Source organism: Lucilia cuprina, chromosome 3, assembly GCF_022045245.1.
Source record: "Lucilia cuprina isolate Lc7/37 chromosome 3, ASM2204524v1, whole genome shotgun sequence".
Classification (NCBI taxonomy): Eukaryota; Metazoa; Arthropoda; class Insecta; order Diptera; family Calliphoridae; genus Lucilia; species Lucilia cuprina.
In genome coordinates, this window is record NC_060951.1 from 61,406,597 (window position 1) to 61,424,895 (window position 18,299).

Consider the following 18,299-nt stretch of genomic DNA (forward strand, 5'->3'; position numbering starts at 1 on the left):
TTTCTTACACCTAAGATAAAGAATTTGTCTACATTGTTGAAAGAAAATAGATTTTTTTGATAACACATCTTAATTTTTTTGATGATTATTTCCTTATCAATATCCAAATAAAAAATAAAGAGCAAGGTACATATTTGGTGAACCTAACATCTATGGGATTTAGCATTTACATTTATTGTTCTCATTTATTCTCTCTCTAACTAGTCAATCAGACATTCACTTACTCATCTTGTGGTGGTGCACCCATAAAAGTTGCTACCAAATAACATTACTTACTAACAAACTAACTGACTTGCCGGTTGGATGACTGAGTGGCTAACCAAGCTAACTTTACTACTCAGTACCTGTACTAACAGTTAATTCCACAAAAATATTTCTTACTTACCTACCAGTCGTTACGCGTAACTACTTAAGTTAAGACCTCAAAAAGATTAACCTGCAAAGATAATAAATAAGAAGAAGTTAAAAAAAATATTTAAGTTACAAAATATTTCTAAAGGAATATAATAGTGACAAACTTTAAGTCACAATATATATTTATAAAAAAACAACAACGACTACATAAATCTTAAGTGATTAAAGTTTTTCTTCCTTTCCAAAAATATTTTATCGAACTAAGTAACGTGTAAAAAAAACAGAAACAACTGATACAGGAAATTTATTAAGTGTTAACAATGGGTCAAGAGGATCAAGAATTTTTAATACAGGAACATAAAAAGCGTACAGCCACCTCTGTGGAAAGTCTAAATAATGTGAGTACAAAAGAGATTTAAACCAAACAAAAAGGAATAGGTGAATAGAACAGTGGAATAAATATAAAACAGATAATAAAGCACAAACACAAAAACTGCGTGTTAAGTGAAGTTATTTGACCAATGACCTTTGTTAAAATTCAAATTTGTTTACAATAAAGCAATTATATAAGTGATAATTTCTCTTTTTGTCAATTGTTAACAATTGTATTAAATTATTAAAAATTAAGTTCTCTATTTTACAGGAAATACTTTGTGAGAAAAAAATAAAAGAAAAGGACACAATTACATTTGTTATGAAAAGTTGTACTTGTGTGAGCACAATGTATTTTTTTTTTTTTTTTTTTTTTTTTGCAAAAATTCTTTATGTGTAACAAACCAACTGCCGCAATCATTTGTAACAAAACAATATGTTCATGTTGCACATACATGTTAAAGGAACATTAACAGAGCTCGAAAAATCATGATCGTATTAGATATAAAAATTGGGTTCAGATCTAAATTGGGAATTAGAAAATGGGATGATTTCTTTGATTGAAAAATCGTTATCATTTTTCAAGGCTCTAAAACAGCATCTGTATAGATAGATAGATAGATAGATAGATAGATAGATAGATAGATAGATAGATAGATAGATAGATAGATAGATAGATAGATAGATAGATAGATAGATAGATAGATAGATAGATAGATAGATAGAGAGATAGATTGATAGATAGATAGATAGATAGATAGATAGATAGATAGATAGATAGATAGATAGATAGATAGATCTCGGACTTTCTTACAAGAAAAGACACAAAAACTTCTTTGACCCTTTAAAACTAGGACCACCCAAACTTATATGTTGTGAATGTTTGATTTTTTTTTTAAATTTGTGAAATGTATGTATATATGAATGAATGGATTTATTGTATGAATGAATGAATGTAGAAACGAATGAATGATTGCATGGATGGATAGTTAGTTGAATGGAGAAGGATGGACTTCAAGTAGAACAAGTACTTGTACATGCACACATATGTACGGATAAATGTATGTATTATTATAGCATTGTACTAACCAGAGCTAGTCATCCAAATATATGTAAATACAAACATTCATTCACACAAAACACTTGGTTTTTGGAGGCTCTATTCAAAATTGAACACATTCAAATGAAAATATATAACGTCAAAGAAACGGATATTGTATTAAGTATGTAGTATATATTTGAGGGTTCAACTATTTCAATAGGTAACTGGACACAAGTAAAGCACTGGCCTATAAAGCATTATAATATTTGCTTAATTTGAAAATACTGTCTACCGATTATTGAATTTCACCAGAGTTTTACTAGATAAGTTATTTTATAAACAATTTTTAACTTAAGTAGACGTTCTTACAAAAATTGCATAAAGAACAAAAATAACATTTTTACTACCTCGAAACATAAGACCTTGGCAAAAAAACAATAAAAAATCTTCGCAGATAAAGATGAAATTCTTTTTAACAATTATAAAATAATTATAAACTTTCTGTCTCAATGGCAACTTACTAATCTACCCACTTTAGTGAAATAAATAAAAACTACAATTGAACATGAATATAATGACAAAATATAAAAAATATTTAAAAATTATAAATGTGCGACTATATTATACCCTACCATAGTGTATAACTTATCTTCTTTAGGAATAGGGGTAGTGGGAGAATGTATGAAATATGAAACATTTTAAAGCGTTACAAACATATGTACATTAATTAATCCTTATCCAGAGGTGTAGGGTATATAAAAATAAAAAACAAGTTGAAACGGACACAATGTTGAGTATTGAAGCGAAAAAATACAATTGTAGGCAAACGAATAACAAACTCAAAAGAAAAAACTTTAAATATATACACACATACTTCAACACACTCTTCACATCCCTACAAATAAATGAGATTATGCACCTACATACAAACATCTGTACATACGTATATGCAGTAGAAGAGACTTACTTACATACCTACCTACATAAAAGATGAGCTCCAACATGTTCCAACTTCCCCACAAACATACACAAACACTCATCTCTTATAACAGATAATAATAACATAGGAGAGGGAGAAATATAAACAACAACAAAAATGAGGTTACTTTGTGGTCGGTAAATAATGCTTTGTTAAACATGGTACAACTCTGACTGACGACTGTAAATGTGATTCTATTGTACAATCTATTGAGATTGTTTTGTTGTTATATTGTTAGATGATTAATCTGTAAACTAAGTCATTTTTGACTTCTTTTGATAACCTAAAAGTAAATAATAAGTTAAACGCTTGAAAAATGACTTGAAAATTATCCCGATATATGATTGAAAACTGAATATTTGAAAAACAATAACAAAATGTATAACAATCATAAATTGATCATCCTGGTGTTTAAAATATGATGGTTTTAAAAACTTATTTTGTGGTCATATTTCAAGCAGTTGAAAGATCTAAAATTGTTCTATATGTAATTGTTTTTGCTTGTAATGAAATAGCAACACTTACACTTAAAAATGTGGCCTGCTGTAGGTTAGTGGTTAGTGTTCTAGTCTGGTGGTGGGTTTGATTCCCACCTGAGACACTGGTTAAGGAGCGCACAACAGGCCCGATAGAGGCCTATGTGTATTTCTTCGAATTTGATGTATATACATTCTCTTTTCAAACTAACTAACTACATTAAAAATGACTCAAAACCGATTCAAAAATGAGTCGAAACTGATTACTAAACTGAAACTCAGAAAAGACTCTTTTTGGAAGAGTTAGCAAAACATTTTGTGTGGCCTAAATGTATAATGTATAAGTATTTGAATTTGTGTAATATTAATAAAGTCGATTTTAATTATAATAATTTTATATGATTAATGATCTTCTACGGAAGATATTTGGGCGACTAATCACTAAACTAAGTCTAAACAAATAGGCCATTCAGGTGTTTGAAATATGATTGTTTAAAAATTCAGTTTGTAGTTAAATTTCGCGCAGTCAAACTGTTTTCCGTTGTATTGTATTTATCAGTAACAAACATAAAAATTACTCAGAAAAGACTCAAAAATGACTATAATATGATTCGAAATAACTCAAAAACGACCAGTTATTTGGCTCATTAATGACTCAAAAAAGATTGAAAAATTAGCCATAATTAATCAGAAGTGGGACTCATAAATGACTCATTAGAAGATTCATTTAAAAGGGTACCATTTTCTCCCGATGAATGTTTCATTTATGATCAGAAAATGAGCGCATATATGATCATTTTAATCGTACAGGAGAGTCATAAATGACACGAATGTGATCAAAAAATGCTAGCTGGGTAAAGAAATGCTGATGATATCTTGTAGGTGCCCATTTATTATGAGGAAATGTTGTGTTTTTCCAGTTTATTGAAATTTATCTAAATCATATGAAACTCTGTTAAATTTTAAGAGATTTCCTAAATCAGCATTTCCCATATCATCATAATGCTTATTTTTTGCCCTTAATCCAGTTTACCAAATTTGGACGTCAGAACAACCATTTTGTATATCTTTTTGTTATAAATACAAGCGGGTCCACCCTAATGTATGTATATATATTTAAATTCACGTGTGTATATCTGTTAAATTTTAAAATTTAAATTTATCAAATAAAAAACCAACAAACAAACAACAAAAAATATTGTTTGTTGTTCATTTAATCTGTCATTGTTCTCATATGCATGTGCATGTCGAAGATATCTTTTTGTCTGATTATTTTTGTTACGAATTTTATTTATTTTCAAATTATCTAGATTTTTTTCTTTATATAAACATATATTTATTTACATATGTATATATGTACATACATGCAGGTATTCTTTTACAGCATTTATGTAATCAATCACAGCATCACTGATAAAATGCATTAAACAAAATTATATTCTACAAAAACACATTTTCCCTAAACCGTGAATGTAGTCTTATTAGGGTCAATTTTAAGGTGGGAGATTAGAGATAACCCGACAATATGAGTGCTTAATGCACCGCCATTCTAATTAAAACCGAAAAAAAAACTTTTAAATTCATGATTAGTACAAAGTCTTTAGTTTGGCCTATAGTCTAGTCCGTATTCTATTAAATAGTGTGACCTATAGCCTAGTCTATAGTCTACTCTTTTATCTAGTCTTATCTATAGTATGATCTGTTTCTACGTTTATAGTCTATAGTGTTAGCCAATACAGGGTTAATCAACAATATGTAAATAAAAACAATTTTAACATTTCTATTTACTTCCTCTGTTCTTTAACATTCAGACTCCGGGAACACTTGAAGCATCGGCTATCAATAGCGGTTTTAGCAAAAGTTATGGTTCTTTAGTTTCCAATGAGTCCGCCTCTGAAAAACTTACATATTCCTGGTGTAATCTAGATGTTTTCGGAGAAGTTCATCAACCAGGTTCGAATTGGAAGCAGTTGGTAAATCGTGTCAAAGGGGTATTCTGCAATGAAAGACATATACCTAAGCCTCGTAAACACTTGATAAAGAATGGTGAGTCCTTTTTCATAGAAAAAAAATACTATTGATCTTATTTTCCTTAACAATTTTGTTGATATTAACAGTCTGTGGCGTGGCCTATCCCGGAGAATTGTTGGCGGTAATGGGTAGTTCTGGAGCGGGTAAAACTACTCTATTAAATGCCTTAGCATTTCGTTCGGCTCGTGGAGTACAAATCTCACCTTCCAGTGTACGCATGCTTAATGGTCATCCTGTAGATGCCAAAGAAATGCAAGCCAGATGTGCCTATGTCCAACAGGACGATTTATTTATAGGTTCTCTTACCGCACGCGAACATTTGATCTTTCAAGCTACCGTTCGTATGCCACGCACTATGACCCAGAAGCAAAAACTACAAAGAGTCGATCAGGTTATACAGGATCTGTCGTTGATTAAATGTCAAAATACCATAATTGGTGTACCCGGACGTGTTAAGGGTTTATCGGGGGGTGAACGTAAACGTTTAGCTTTCGCCTCGGAAGCCCTAACCGATCCTCCGCTCTTGATTTGTGATGAACCCACCTCGGGTTTGGATTCGTTTATGGCTGCAAGTGTGGTGCAGGTTTTGAAGAAATTGTCACAGCGTGGTAAAACTGTTATCTTGACTATACATCAACCTTCTTCGGAATTGTTTGAATTATTCGATAAGATCTTATTGATGGCTGAAGGCAGAGTGGCTTTTTTAGGTACTCCTGTCGAGGCGGTAGACTTTTTTTCATTGTATGTTTGGAATTGGACAAATATACTAAGATTTTTTTTAATGTTATATTTTTAAATTTCTCTTAGCATTGGCGCCCAATGTCCTACCAATTACAATCCAGCTGATTTTTATGTTCAAGTCTTGGCTGTTGTACCCGGTCGAGAAATAGAATCTCGTGATCGTATATCCAAAATTTGTGATAATTTTGCAGTGGGAAAGTACGTTTAATAGTTTTATATTTTGAAACAATCCATTCAAGATATATTTTCATCAAATTCTAGAGTTTCTCGGGAAATGGAACAGAATTTCCAAAAGATTGCTGCCAAGACGGATGGTTTGCAGAAAGATGATGAAACTACTATACTTTACAAGGCCTCTTGGTTTACACAGTTTCGAGCGATTATGTGGCGTTCTTGGATATCAACATTAAAGGAACCATTGCTGGTCAAAGTGCGCTTGTTACAAACAACGGTAAAAATGTGAATCGAGTATTCTTCCGAATCTAACTAACCATTCATATTGTTTTTCAGATGGTTGCAGTTTTAATTGGTTTAATATTCTTGAATCAGCCCATGACCCAAGTGGGAGTGATGAACATTAATGGCGCCATTTTCCTTTTTCTTACGAATATGACTTTTCAAAATGTTTTCGCTGTAATCAATGTATGTTTTAAAGGTTTTAGAAAATTTACAATATTTATTAATCACATACAATCCGTTGCAGGTTTTCACCTCTGAACTACCGGTCTTTATGCGTGAAACACGAAGTCGGCTCTATCGTTGTGATACTTATTTTCTGGGTAAAACTTTAGCCGAATTGCCGTTATTCTTAGTGGTACCATTTCTGTTTATCGCCATTGCCTATCCCATGATTGGTTTACGTCCCGGCATTACCCACTTCCTCAGCGCTTTAGCTTTGGTTACTCTGGTAGCCAATGTTTCTACTTCCTTTGGTTATTTAATATCTTGTGCCAGTACCTCCACTTCCATGGCTTTATCGGTGGGTCCTCCTGTAACCATACCTTTTCTGCTATTCGGCGGTTTCTTCTTGAATTCCGGTTCTGTGCCTGTGTACTTTAAATGGTTATCCTACTTCTCATGGTTCCGCTATGCCAATGAGGGTCTCTTAATTAATCAATGGGCCGATGTACAACCGGGTGAAATTACCTGCACCTCTACCAATACCACCTGTCCCAGTTCGGGTAAAGTTATTTTGGAGACTTTAAACTTTTCGGAGACAAATTTACCTTTCGATTATATGGGTTTGATTTTGTTAATTTTGATCTTTCGTATTGCTGCTTATGTGGCTCTGAAAATGCGCACCAAACGTAAGGAATAAAGAATTTGGAGTGGAAAAGTTGGTTACATACATATTTAGATTTTAAGATTTAAACACAGATTACTGTAAATAAAGATATATAATATATCCATTATCAATTGGTGATTTTTATTTGATTTTAAAAACTGGGGGATAATTAGTTCTGCTCTAGTTCAGTTCAAGTTCAGCTCCAGTTCAGTTCTAGTTCAGTTCAAGTTCAGCTCCAGTTCAGTTCTAGTTCAGTTCTAGTTCAGTTCTAGTTCAGTTCTAGTTCAGTTCTAGTTCAGTTCTAGTTCAGTTCTAGTTCAGTTCTAGTTCAGTTCTAGTTCAGTTCTAGTTCAGTTCTAGTTCAGATCTAGTTCAGTTCTAGTTCAGTTCTAGTTCAGTTCTAGTTCAGTTCTAGTTCAGTTCTAGTTCAGTTCTAGTTTAGTTTTTATTTATTTAATTTAATTTAAAATTAATTTAATTTTAAAATTAAGTTACCGATATATATTATTTTCTTACATTACAACCCTGTACGAATTTAGTACTTTTTTATATCATGTGTAAACCCAGTCTGTTTTAATTCACCATTGATAAGCACTGACAAACAGCTGTTAAAGGTGAAAATGTTTGACAATAGTTTTTTTTCCATTTTAACCCAACACAATAAACATACCGGCATAGAAAAAAACAATAGAATTTAGAAGAAAAAGGAATACAATTTTGTGAAAATTTGTCACAATTCTATTAAATAGAATTAAAAATAAATTTGAAGTCATTTTGTGTTTAAATAAGTGAGCAGTGTTGATAAAAATTTTAAAAAATTTTGAAGGTAAGCTGTTTTGAGAGACAACGTCATCAGATGCTAAAAGCAAAAATGGAAAAAAATGCCGTGACGTTTAGACAAAAGTTTTTTTTATATGTATGATGATATGAATAAAATAAAATAAATAAATAAAAGTGGTGTGACGGGAACGTGCATTAAGAGAATTAAGCTTTTTTTGCGGTTGCTGCTTATTTTTCCATACAAAATATAAAAATATTTTTTGCTTATTGGTTTACCTTTGGCTTTCAGAGCAGCAGAGTGCTAGAGAAAAACAAAAGCAATAACAACAACGCATTTTGTATAAAGAAGAGTGTATAAAAAAAATAAAATAAAACTAATCTAATCAAGAAAATATAAAGGAGAAAAAAGTGAATACGAAGAAAAATAAAAACAATTTTGCAAACAACACAAGAGGTTTTAACTAAATAATTATTAAATCTACAAATTGTTGAACAGCAAAAAACCACAGTAATAACAGCAACAACGACAACAACAACAATAAAAAGTACAACTAAACATACAAATCATAGTCCGAATTCTGCTGGATAACAATAAACTAATAATAATACAAAATTTTGCCATTATAAGTATTGTTGTGTTGTTGTTATTGTTTTAGATTATTCAATTTCATATTTTTATTTGTTTTTTTTTCGAGAGTGAGTGATTTGCTGGCTTTTTTTAGCTGGTTCCCCACTATGGATGTCGAATAGTTGAAAACAGTTATTTTCATAGCGCACACAAGGTGCCAAGCCAGAAAAATATTATCGGTAAACGGTCGTCGAGGCGCTCGGTAGTTAAAGAAGTTGTCAATTCTTAAGTGTAAACGGTGAGCTGAAAGTTTCCTCTAGGCTTAAGGGTCATAGGAAATTTCAGTATAAATTTTGCTATAATAAGAAATATGTCAAAAAGTGTATTTTGTTGTTGTAGTTTTTAAAGGAAATTTAACACGTGTAGCCATTAATCATATAAAAAAAAAAACATTTTATTTTTTAATAGAATTTGGAACTCAAATTCAACAATTTTGTAAATTAGTTTTTTACAAAACTTAAATTTTTTTGTAAAAGCTTTAAAACACACAAAGATTTGTGTAGTCATGTTAAATCTCATCATTTTATTGTTTTAGTGAAACATTTTTTTTGGTGCTGCTGTAGTTTTTGCTAGTGTTGTTGTTGTTTTAACTGCGTACTTGACAGCCAATGAGTTCAAGACCCTCAACATATAAAAAAACACTATACTTTAGTCATAAATATTGGCAAAGGTAAAAGGTTTTTTCGTGATATTACAGTAAAATTTTAAAATTTAATAATGTTTAAAAACAAAAAAAACAATTGTATTAGTACTAGTTCTAGAACGCATGATTATATTCCGAACTCGTTCTACTTTGGCGTTGACACGAATGATTTTGTTCGGAATAGTAAAATTTGGAAGTGTTATTGAGTCCACACTCGTTCTTTGGAACGTTTCCGAAACTAGTGCTTTAAATAATGGTTTTTGTTCGATTTTGCCAAATTCGGACCTTGTTCAAAATTTTGCGAGACTGTTGAGGAATTATTATTATTTTACCAATTTTTATACCCTACACCACTATAGTGGGGAGGGTATTATAAGTTTGTGCTGATGTTTGTAACATACAAAAATTTTGGTCCAATACCCACCTTAAAGTATACCGATCGATTCAGAATCATTTTTTTTTTTCAGTCGATTAAGACATGTCCGTCCGTCTGTCCGGCTGGCTGGCTGTCCATGTAAACTTTGTGCGCAAGGTTCAGCCCGCAATTTTCAAGATAATTTGATGAAATTTGGACTAAGCCTATTGAAAATGGTTGAAATCGGTCCATTATTTCACATAGCCCCCATACAACCGTACCTCCCGATTTGAACTTTTTATGCCATAATTACGTCAAATATTATATTATCTCTCTAAAAATTGGCACAAATATGTTTTATATAAGTATAATTGACACTGCAGATTTTCGTAAGGATCGGCCCTTACTTGACCCTAGCCCCCATACAAAACTCCCTTCAAAAAATGTCTTAAACGTCTAAAATTGACTTGTAACCATTTGTATCGCAATGAAACTCAACAAAACTAACTGTTATTTAAAAATATATCCTTTTCCCAAATTTACCGCGGATCGGCCCATATTTGACCTATAAAAAGCCTCATTTAGAAATTTTAGTTTTTTATCAATAAATTGCTTAAATATTTTGGAATTATGGTAATATTCAAAATAAAAGTTTTTTTTAAAAAATAAAAATTTTAAAAATATACTCATGGTGTAGGGTATTATATGGTCGGCCATGCCCGACTATACTTTCCTACTTGTTTTTTTTAGAAAACTTACTTACAATTATTTTACATAAAACTCAACTGTAAAGCAATTTGTTGCACAGGATACAAGAAACCAGTAGCTAACTTCCCCAGTAATACCACAAAAGTGATATTTGCAAAAAACAGCTGTTTATGTTTTTGACTGAAAAGTTGACAATACTAACCAAGTTAACTGATCCTAGATCCATAACTGAAAAACACAACCATCGGTTAAAGTCAGTCCAAATTTGTTCCGAGTTTAAACTAACAACAAGTTAAAACTGGTTTAATTGAGTAGTAAGAAACCCGCCCTTAGTAACAATTCTATGTGTTCCATTATAGCATGTTTTTTAGATTAAAACAAATATTCTTTACTATAATACTTTTTCTCCTAACCAATAATTTTTTAATTTTTTATTTTAATATTTTAATAACATCTAAAACTAATTGACAATATTTTACCTTGTCTGTTTTTATTATTATAGAAGATCACTCTCTCTCTCTATCTCCCTCTCTTTGACACTCTTATAACAAAAATAAAAAAAAACATATAACTGCAACTAAAATTATTAAAACAAATCATTAACCCAAGGTTATACAACCTACAAGATCAAGGCCGTTTAGAGGCATTATTATTTAAATTTTAATTACTGGCGTGATCATTTTGCAAAACATACCACAACAATGGCCAATAATAATAATATAGATACTTTAACAAATGAATGGGATGAATTAAATCGTGAATTTGTAGATTTGGAGGTAAGTTAAGAGAAAGTTAAAAAAAGAAAAAAATAATTAAATTAAATTATTTTGATATTTTTGTAGGACTGTAATCGCAAATATATTGAATTGCTGGAACAATTACATTCTCATCAACAGAAATGTTTTAATGAAATTAAACATCAACGTTATCGCATGAATCAAATAAGCGCCTCTTTAAAACAGTAAGTTTTGTTTTCTTTTATCGGTTTAAACTTTTGAAAAATTTAAAATAATTTCGTAATGAATAAGCAATTTAGGTTTAAAATGTATTCTTTAATTTATTGAAAATTTCTCATTAATATTCAGATATTTCATAGTACTAAACAAAAACAAACAAAGAATTCCATTAGTAAAAACAATTTGTTTACTAATTTTATGTTAGGGTTAAATAAAAGTGCAAGTATTTGGTATTTTTGTTTAAATTATACCATTAGCATAGATTTGCATTAAGAATTGTGATAATTTTGTTTAATGAAAATATTCTTCTTTAGTTAATCTCCATTAAAAAAAAGTTTAGTTAAATTTAAAAAATTAAAATTATAATTTTTACATAAAAAAGTGAACACTATTCAAAGATGATTTTATCTGATGTTTACAGACATTGATTGTAAACGGAAATTTTAAATTTGAAACCTTAAACTTCATTTAAGCGGGTTTAGTTAAACTTGCTTTAACTGAGTTTAGTTTAAATTCAAAAATTTTAAAAGCTTTTTAAAAGTTTTTTTTTTTGTCAAATTTTTAAACAAATTGTTTTAAACAATTCATAAAAATAAAAAAAAAAATTAACTCGAACATTTGTTTTTAAAACCTTAAACTTGTTGTTATTGTTGTAAAAGTTAAAACTATACAATAATCTAGTTAGGAGGTTCTAAATCAATATGCAATCCTAAAAATTTGGTTACTTTAGCTGGATGCGTCCATAAATCCCTTGGACAGAGTGAAGTAAAGTTGGCCGAGCAGTTTAATAAGTGATGGGAGTCATGACAATCCTGTCCACATGCAGGACATTCGTTGGGCACGACACAGTCCATACATTCGTTCCCACGACAATTGAATCTTCGCTCCCGAACGACCCGATTCTCAATCGGCCAAAGATTGTCAACTCAGCAACAGCTGTATCAACCGGAAGTTTTTTCCCCAGGGAAGAACATTTAGTTACAGCCAACCTGTTACAACAACAACACAGTCTATACGTGACCAGTAAGCATTGAGCGTGTTTTTCCATTCCGTTCTTAGTTGTGCCAGAACTTCACTTGTTTCTTGTTTGCGATACGTGTCAAGTGGGTATGGCTGGGTTGACAATCCTTGGTCGTTGTTCGTTGAACTTCGAGTCGTTCCGGTGTGAAGAACCGATTGTCGTGGGAACACTTTCTTGTTTGTTTTCCGCGAATGCTTCCTTCAAGTAATATATTCATGCTGTATTCTGTGACCACCAATTCATGGCGTTTCTATGAATGTTTTTAAAAGCTGTTATATAGGATTAGTCCTCTTATAAGGATATGTTTAGCTCTAATATATGTTTACCTCGTATATATGAAGATCCTTCCTGACATGTCTAGGGGGAGTATCCATCTGTAGGATGTTTAAGAAGGAACTGTTAAGTCAACATGACATTGTGTTCCTTGCCTGGGAGGATCTTCGTTTTCTCATGCAGACGATGTTCTGAGGTAATTTGTAGGGAGACCATTACAGTCCTTAGGACTAGCATTTTGGCAGCTTTAAATGTTTCTCCCCTAAGTATCACTAAACGAAGGTGAACACTCCGGAGCAGCATAATTAACAAGTGGACGAACAAACGTTCTATATGTAGCTAACAAGGTTTCATAAACTTTGTTTAAGCGCGTTTAGTTAAACTTGTTTTAAAAGAGTTTAGTTAAATTTCAAAAAATTTGTAAACAATTCTTTGTTAAAATGTAAATTGTTTCTCAACAAAATTTTTGACATAGTGTTCCCTTACTGCGAGGATCTTCGTTTTCTCATGCAGGCGATGTTCTGAGGTAATTTGTAGGCAGATCATTACAGTCCTTAGGACTAGCATTTTGGCAGCCTTGAATGTTTCTACCCTAAGGCCGGGTTTCTTACTCCTCAGTTAAACTAGGCTTAACTTGCTGTTAGATTAAACTCGGAACAAATTTAGGCGGACTTTAACCGATGATTGTGTTTTTCAGTTTTAGATTTTAGCTTAGTTAACTTTGTTAGTAATGCCAAGTTTTCACTCAAAAACATAAACAATGAACAGCTGTTTTTTGCAAACAATACATTTGTGAAATGGAAAATTTTGGAAAAATGTTAAATAAACATTTAAAACAATAATAAATAAAACAAAACAAATCAGAAAATTGCAATTTACTTAAAATATTAAGTTTTTGTTCTTCCGAAATCATTGTTTTATTGTTTTTGTTAATTGTGTTTTCTCACTTATAACTTGAGTTTAATTGACCAATTACACTCAGTTAAACTAAGATAATGAATAACTTTACTGATAACTGAAAAACACGAAACATATTTTAAACCAGATTTAACCAAAGAATGAAGATTATCTTTATCAGAAAAACTCGCCCTAAGTATCACTAAACGAAGGTGAACAACGCGGAGCAGCATAATTCACTATTGGCCGGTTACAAAAATTTTTAAACTTTGTTTAAGCGCGTTTAGTTAAACTTGTTTTAAAAGAGTTTAGTTAAACTTGTTTTAAAAGAGTTTAGTTAAACGCGTTTTAAAAGAGTTTAGTTAAATTTAAAAAAAAATTGTAAACAATTCTTAGTTAAAATGTAAATTGATTCTAAACAAAATTTTTCTTTTTTAACAGTTTTAACATATTTTTTTAAATATTTATTTTGGATACAAAGTTCTTAACAAGATTTCCTTATTAATTTTATATCCAGCAATAATTTGATTAAATTTCTTTTCAATTTCTATTTTATGAAATAAAACAATGCCGCTTATTCAAAGATAATGTTTTATAATTGCTTTTTATGCACTTAAGGAATTTTTCTTTACATTCAAACCATTTCGTTTTATTATGGTTATCGATATCTATTATATTTATTTTCAACAATTTTGTGAGTAAAATGAAATTTGTACCTTGGATTTCTTGTTAATATTTTTCGACTTTTCTAAAAAATACGATAAGAATTTGTTGTGTTGTTAATTGAATTGACAGAAAAATAGCTGTTATAAAATTATTAGTAAATTATTAATAAAAAAAATACATAAAAAAGAAAACAAAATTTTGTTGTTGGGTATCCAAGCCCCAAAAATAAAACAAAAACATTTATAAATGTTTGCAGGTGTATTTCCTTTTTAACAAAGTTCTTAATCAATCTTTTAATGTTTATTTCTATTTGACCATTTTGCCATTTAAATGATAAGAAAACTTATGATGACATTTATAATCAATAGCAATATTATGTTTTGCTTGTTTTCTTTCTAAAGTTTATAGAGATAAAGAAAAATTTTTAAAATGATATAAACATTTTGCAAAAATAAAATTTCTCAAAAATTTGTTTTTAATTCCTTTTTACATTAAAACTTTCCTTTCTCTCCTTTTATAGATTCAAAAACATCCAATCACCCGAAGAAAAAGAAAAAGTTGCTGAATTACAGAAAAATACTTTGAAACGTAAAGCACAACTTTATGAAATTGAACAGTCATTACCTGCAAAATCGGGACGTTATCTAAGAGTAAGTTTTTTTGTTTAAATAATCAAAAAAGAAAAAAAAAACAAAAACTAATATTTCATTTTTATCAACAGATAATTTTGGGTGATGTTAATGTCTCAATTCTCAATAGAAATGATAAAGTACGCTATAAAGATGAATATGAAAAATTCAAATTGATACTTAATGTCATAGGTCTGTTAATGGCATTTGTTAATTTGATATTTAATTACAGGTAAAATTGTTAATTACATTTCTTTACTTAAAAATATAAACAAATATTTTATATTTATATTTTTTTCGTCACTAGAGCCCTCGAATTATCTTATATTTTCTTGTTAGTTTGGTACTATTGTACCTTAACTATACGTGAATCAATTTTAAAGGTAAATGGCTCTCGCATTAAGGGATGGTGGCGGGCCCATCATTTTATCTCCACCGTGGCAGCTGGTGTTTTATTGGTTTGGCCTCAGGGTGAACATTGGCAATTGTTTAGAAATCAATTTATGTACTTTAATGCCTATATAAGTAAGTCTACCATATTTGTTTTCCCTTTCTGAAGTTATATTAATGCTTTATTCTGTTGTTTCCCCTCCTTTTTTAGGCATGGTCCAATATCTACAATTCGGTTATCAAAAGGGTTTACTGTATCGTTTAAAGGCCTTGGGTGAACGTCATAATATGGATATTACCATTGAGGGCTTCCACTCTTGGATGTGGCGCGGTTTAAGTTTCTTATTGCCTTTCTTGTTCATGGGTTATGCCTTCCAGGCCTATAATGCTTGGACTTTGTATAAATTGTCTATTACTCCACCAGATGCACCATGGCATGTAAGTGTTTGGAAAATTTTCTACAAGTAGCATTTTAATATTCACAAGACTTCAAAAAAAAAATGGTGAAAATATGTTTTTAATGAAAAAGCTTTTTCGATGTGTATAGAAAAGTTTTACGATAATTTTTTTACACAAAAATTATTTTTCAATGAAAAAGCTTTTGCTTTTTATACTAGAACGTTTTTTCAAAATTAGTTTTTAAGCCTTAAGATTAAAAAACAAGCTTTTGTTTAAAATAAGATTCGAAAAAGCTTTTTTTTTCTAAAAACAAAAAGCTTTTTTATAAAATAGTTAAAAGGCATTTTTGATAAACGATTTTATCAAAACTTTTATTTTAAAAAAAATATATTCGAAATAAAAGCTTTATAAAAAAATTTCTTTTCGAAATAAAAGCTTTATAAATAAAAAGCTTTTTATAATAAAAGCCATGTTAATAAACAATTTTATCGAAATACATAAAAGCTTTATAATAAAAATCTACTTTTTTTAAATTAAAGCTTTTTTTAAATTATTTTTTAACATAAATACTTTAGTTTTAATAATGAAATATTTAGAAAAGCTTTTTCAAACTTTATTTGCAAAAATAGTTTTAGCCTCAAGATTTATTCTAACCTTTCGTAAATAAGCTTTTTTATTAAAAAAATTAAAACTTTTATCTCAAAACGGTTTTTTTCAATAAAAAATTTTAGAAAAATTGTTATTAAGCGTAAGAAAAATGTTTTTTTAAAATAAAAAGCTTTTCTGAAATAAAAGCTTTTTTGAAGACAAAATTGTTTAAGATAGAAAACCTTTTAATAAAAGATTTTTCGAAATAAAAGCTTTTTAATAAACAGCTTTTTTTGAAATGAAAGCTTATTTATTTCAATAAATGCTTTTAATAAAACTTTTTCAATAATGTTTTACATTTAATTTATTAAATAAGCTTTTTAAAAAAAATAAAATTTTAATGAGCTTTTTTTCCAAAAAAGTTAAAAAAAATGTTAGAAAAAACGCAAATAAATTGTTAAAATAAACTTTTCTATAAATAAAAAAAGCTGTTTTACCTAAAAGCTTTTTCATCATATCTTATAATGAGCTTTTATATGCATTAAAAATGAAAATTATTTAGATTTTAAAGATATTATAAAATTTTTTTCTTTTAATATTTGTAAATTTTTTCGAAAAACCTTTTGCAAAAATATATTTACAAAGCTTTTTTTAAGCATTTTTCAAAAATGTTTAAAGACCCCCTTTTTCACAGTTTTAATAAACATTTCTCTAACTCTTTAAAAAATATCCTTTTTTGTTATAAAAAAAGCTTTTTTCAATGTACTTTATAAAAAGCTTTATTTAAAGTTTCCAAAAAAAAAAAACATTTGGCTTTAAGGTATTTGTTTTTTTTTTTTAATTATTTTCTAAATGTTTTTTGCCAAAAAGCTTTTTTACATTAAAGCTTTTCATGAGAAAATTAGTAAATTTATTTATTTATTTTTTTTTTTCTTTTCCAGGTTTCTGCTTTGAGCGGTTTGTTCTTCTTGCTATTTATTGGCAACATTACTACAACTCTGCTGGTGGTACCCGAAAAGATACGTGAACGTGCCAAGGAACGTTATCGTTTGATCAGTATGGGCAAATCAATGAAATTGCGCAAACAAATGAAGGTGAATTTCAAATAAGAAAAGCATAAATATCGGATTTCTAATTGTTTAATAGAATCAGTAACTGAAACCATAAACAAATTAAGGAAATCATATTTGAAAGATCATTAGATATTCTAAAATTAAAAACCTTTTGTTCAAAGTCTAACGACATTATCTTGAATTTATGCACAAGTGCAGTGCAGTGCAGTAATTCGGTTATTGATTTTTCGAACAATTTATCACTGACAATGACAATCGGTTTATACTTATTGATGAGAGTCCAATACACACGTTTCATTATATTAATATATTCTTTAATTTTCTCTTTACAGAATAGCATGAGCGAATCTGAATTGTCCTCTAAACAAGCCACTACCACTACATCACCCATGGCCGATTCTACCACATCATTAGACTCAACAACGCCCGAAGACAAGAAAAGCAACTAGTGATAATAATCTATAAAAACACACACACACAAAACTATTAAAGGAAACAAGAACTTAAGTTCCATTAAATTAAATAAAAAACCATAATTTATGAAACAAAATACATAAAAAAGTAACATGCAGACTTAGAATATTTATAATAGAAACACTAACCTACCGAAATATGAAATTGAAAAAAATAAAAAAAAACATTTCAATTATAAAATAATAATACAACAATTAAAACACAAACATAGTAAAACCCATACAATTTCAAAATAATACAACTTTTCATTTTAAAAGCATGTTTTAGAATGGAAAAAAGTATAATTTTGTAAAAGAATATTATAAAGAAAAAAAACAAAAGCTTTAAAGTTTGACAAAGTGTTTGGCTTAATAAAAATAAAGCCAAACTCTTTCTAACTTTAAAAGCTTTTCTCTACTGATATTTTAAAGCTTTGGTATTTTAGTTTTATAGTTTTGCTTAGAAGTTTAAAAAACTTCAAAGGTGATTTGTAGTATAATTTTATTAATTGCATCATTTTTTCTTCAAATTTGCTCAAAGTTTTGTAAGTTCCATTACAA

At 29.3% G+C, this 18,299-nt stretch overlaps 2 protein-coding genes across 9 annotated transcripts; both read left to right on the forward strand.

The window, feature by feature from the left end:
• Nucleotides 1-297: 297 nt before the first annotated feature.
• LOC111678826 (protein white-like) lies at nucleotides 298-7,407 on the forward strand. The gene is made up of 7 exons (XM_023440242.2): nucleotides 298-752; nucleotides 5,035-5,269; nucleotides 5,341-5,995; nucleotides 6,062-6,193; nucleotides 6,257-6,446; nucleotides 6,506-6,637; nucleotides 6,699-7,407. Exons 1-7 carry the CDS (start codon nucleotides 675-677, stop codon nucleotides 7,311-7,313), a joined length of 2,037 nt encoding a protein of 678 aa, XP_023296010.2. The 5' UTR covers nucleotides 298-674; the 3' UTR covers nucleotides 7,314-7,407.
• Nucleotides 7,408-8,069: 662 nt separating this feature from the next.
• Nucleotides 8,070-17,940, forward strand: LOC111678827 (transmembrane protein 120 homolog). Of its 8 annotated transcripts, XM_046946934.1 has the most exons (10): nucleotides 8,185-8,568; nucleotides 8,783-8,926; nucleotides 10,897-11,170; nucleotides 11,237-11,355; nucleotides 14,728-14,857; nucleotides 14,929-15,068; nucleotides 15,144-15,361; nucleotides 15,438-15,664; nucleotides 17,155-17,307; nucleotides 17,619-17,940. In XM_046946934.1, exons 3-10 carry the CDS (start codon nucleotides 11,096-11,098, stop codon nucleotides 17,733-17,735), a joined length of 1,179 nt encoding a protein of 392 aa, XP_046802890.1. In that variant the 5' UTR covers nucleotides 8,185-8,568; nucleotides 8,783-8,926; nucleotides 10,897-11,095; the 3' UTR covers nucleotides 17,736-17,940. The 8 variants fall into 8 exon arrangements, with proteins under 8 accessions (XP_046802892.1, XP_046802896.1, XP_046802890.1 ...); XM_046946936.1 differs by lacking the exons at nucleotides 8,185-8,568; nucleotides 8,783-8,926 and adding an exon at nucleotides 8,070-8,106; XM_046946940.1 differs by lacking the exons at nucleotides 8,185-8,568; nucleotides 8,783-8,926 and adding an exon at nucleotides 8,089-8,106 and having other exon boundaries at nucleotides 11,004-11,170.
• The last annotated feature ends 359 nt before the right edge of the window (nucleotides 17,941-18,299 follow it).

Excerpts from the sequence above, each read along its gene's own strand:
- LOC111678827 (XM_046946936.1), top strand. The coding sequence starts at position 11,096 with ATGGCCAATAATAATAATATAGATACTTTAACAAATGAATGGGATGAA. Across the intron at positions 11,171-11,236 it reads GTGAATTTGTAGATTTGGAG|GACTGTAATCGCAAATATAT; the intron begins GTAAGTTAAGAG and ends ATATTTTTGTAG. Across the intron at positions 15,362-15,437 it reads GTACTTTAATGCCTATATAA|GCATGGTCCAATATCTACAA; the intron begins GTAAGTCTACCA and ends CTCCTTTTTTAG.
- LOC111678826 (XM_023440242.2), top strand. The coding sequence starts at position 675 with ATGGGTCAAGAGGATCAAGAATTTTTAATACAGGAACATAAAAAGCGT. Across the intron at positions 5,270-5,340 it reads TAAACACTTGATAAAGAATG|TCTGTGGCGTGGCCTATCCC; the intron begins GTGAGTCCTTTT and ends TGATATTAACAG. Across the intron at positions 6,447-6,505 it reads TGCGCTTGTTACAAACAACG|ATGGTTGCAGTTTTAATTGG; the intron begins GTAAAAATGTGA and ends ATTGTTTTTCAG.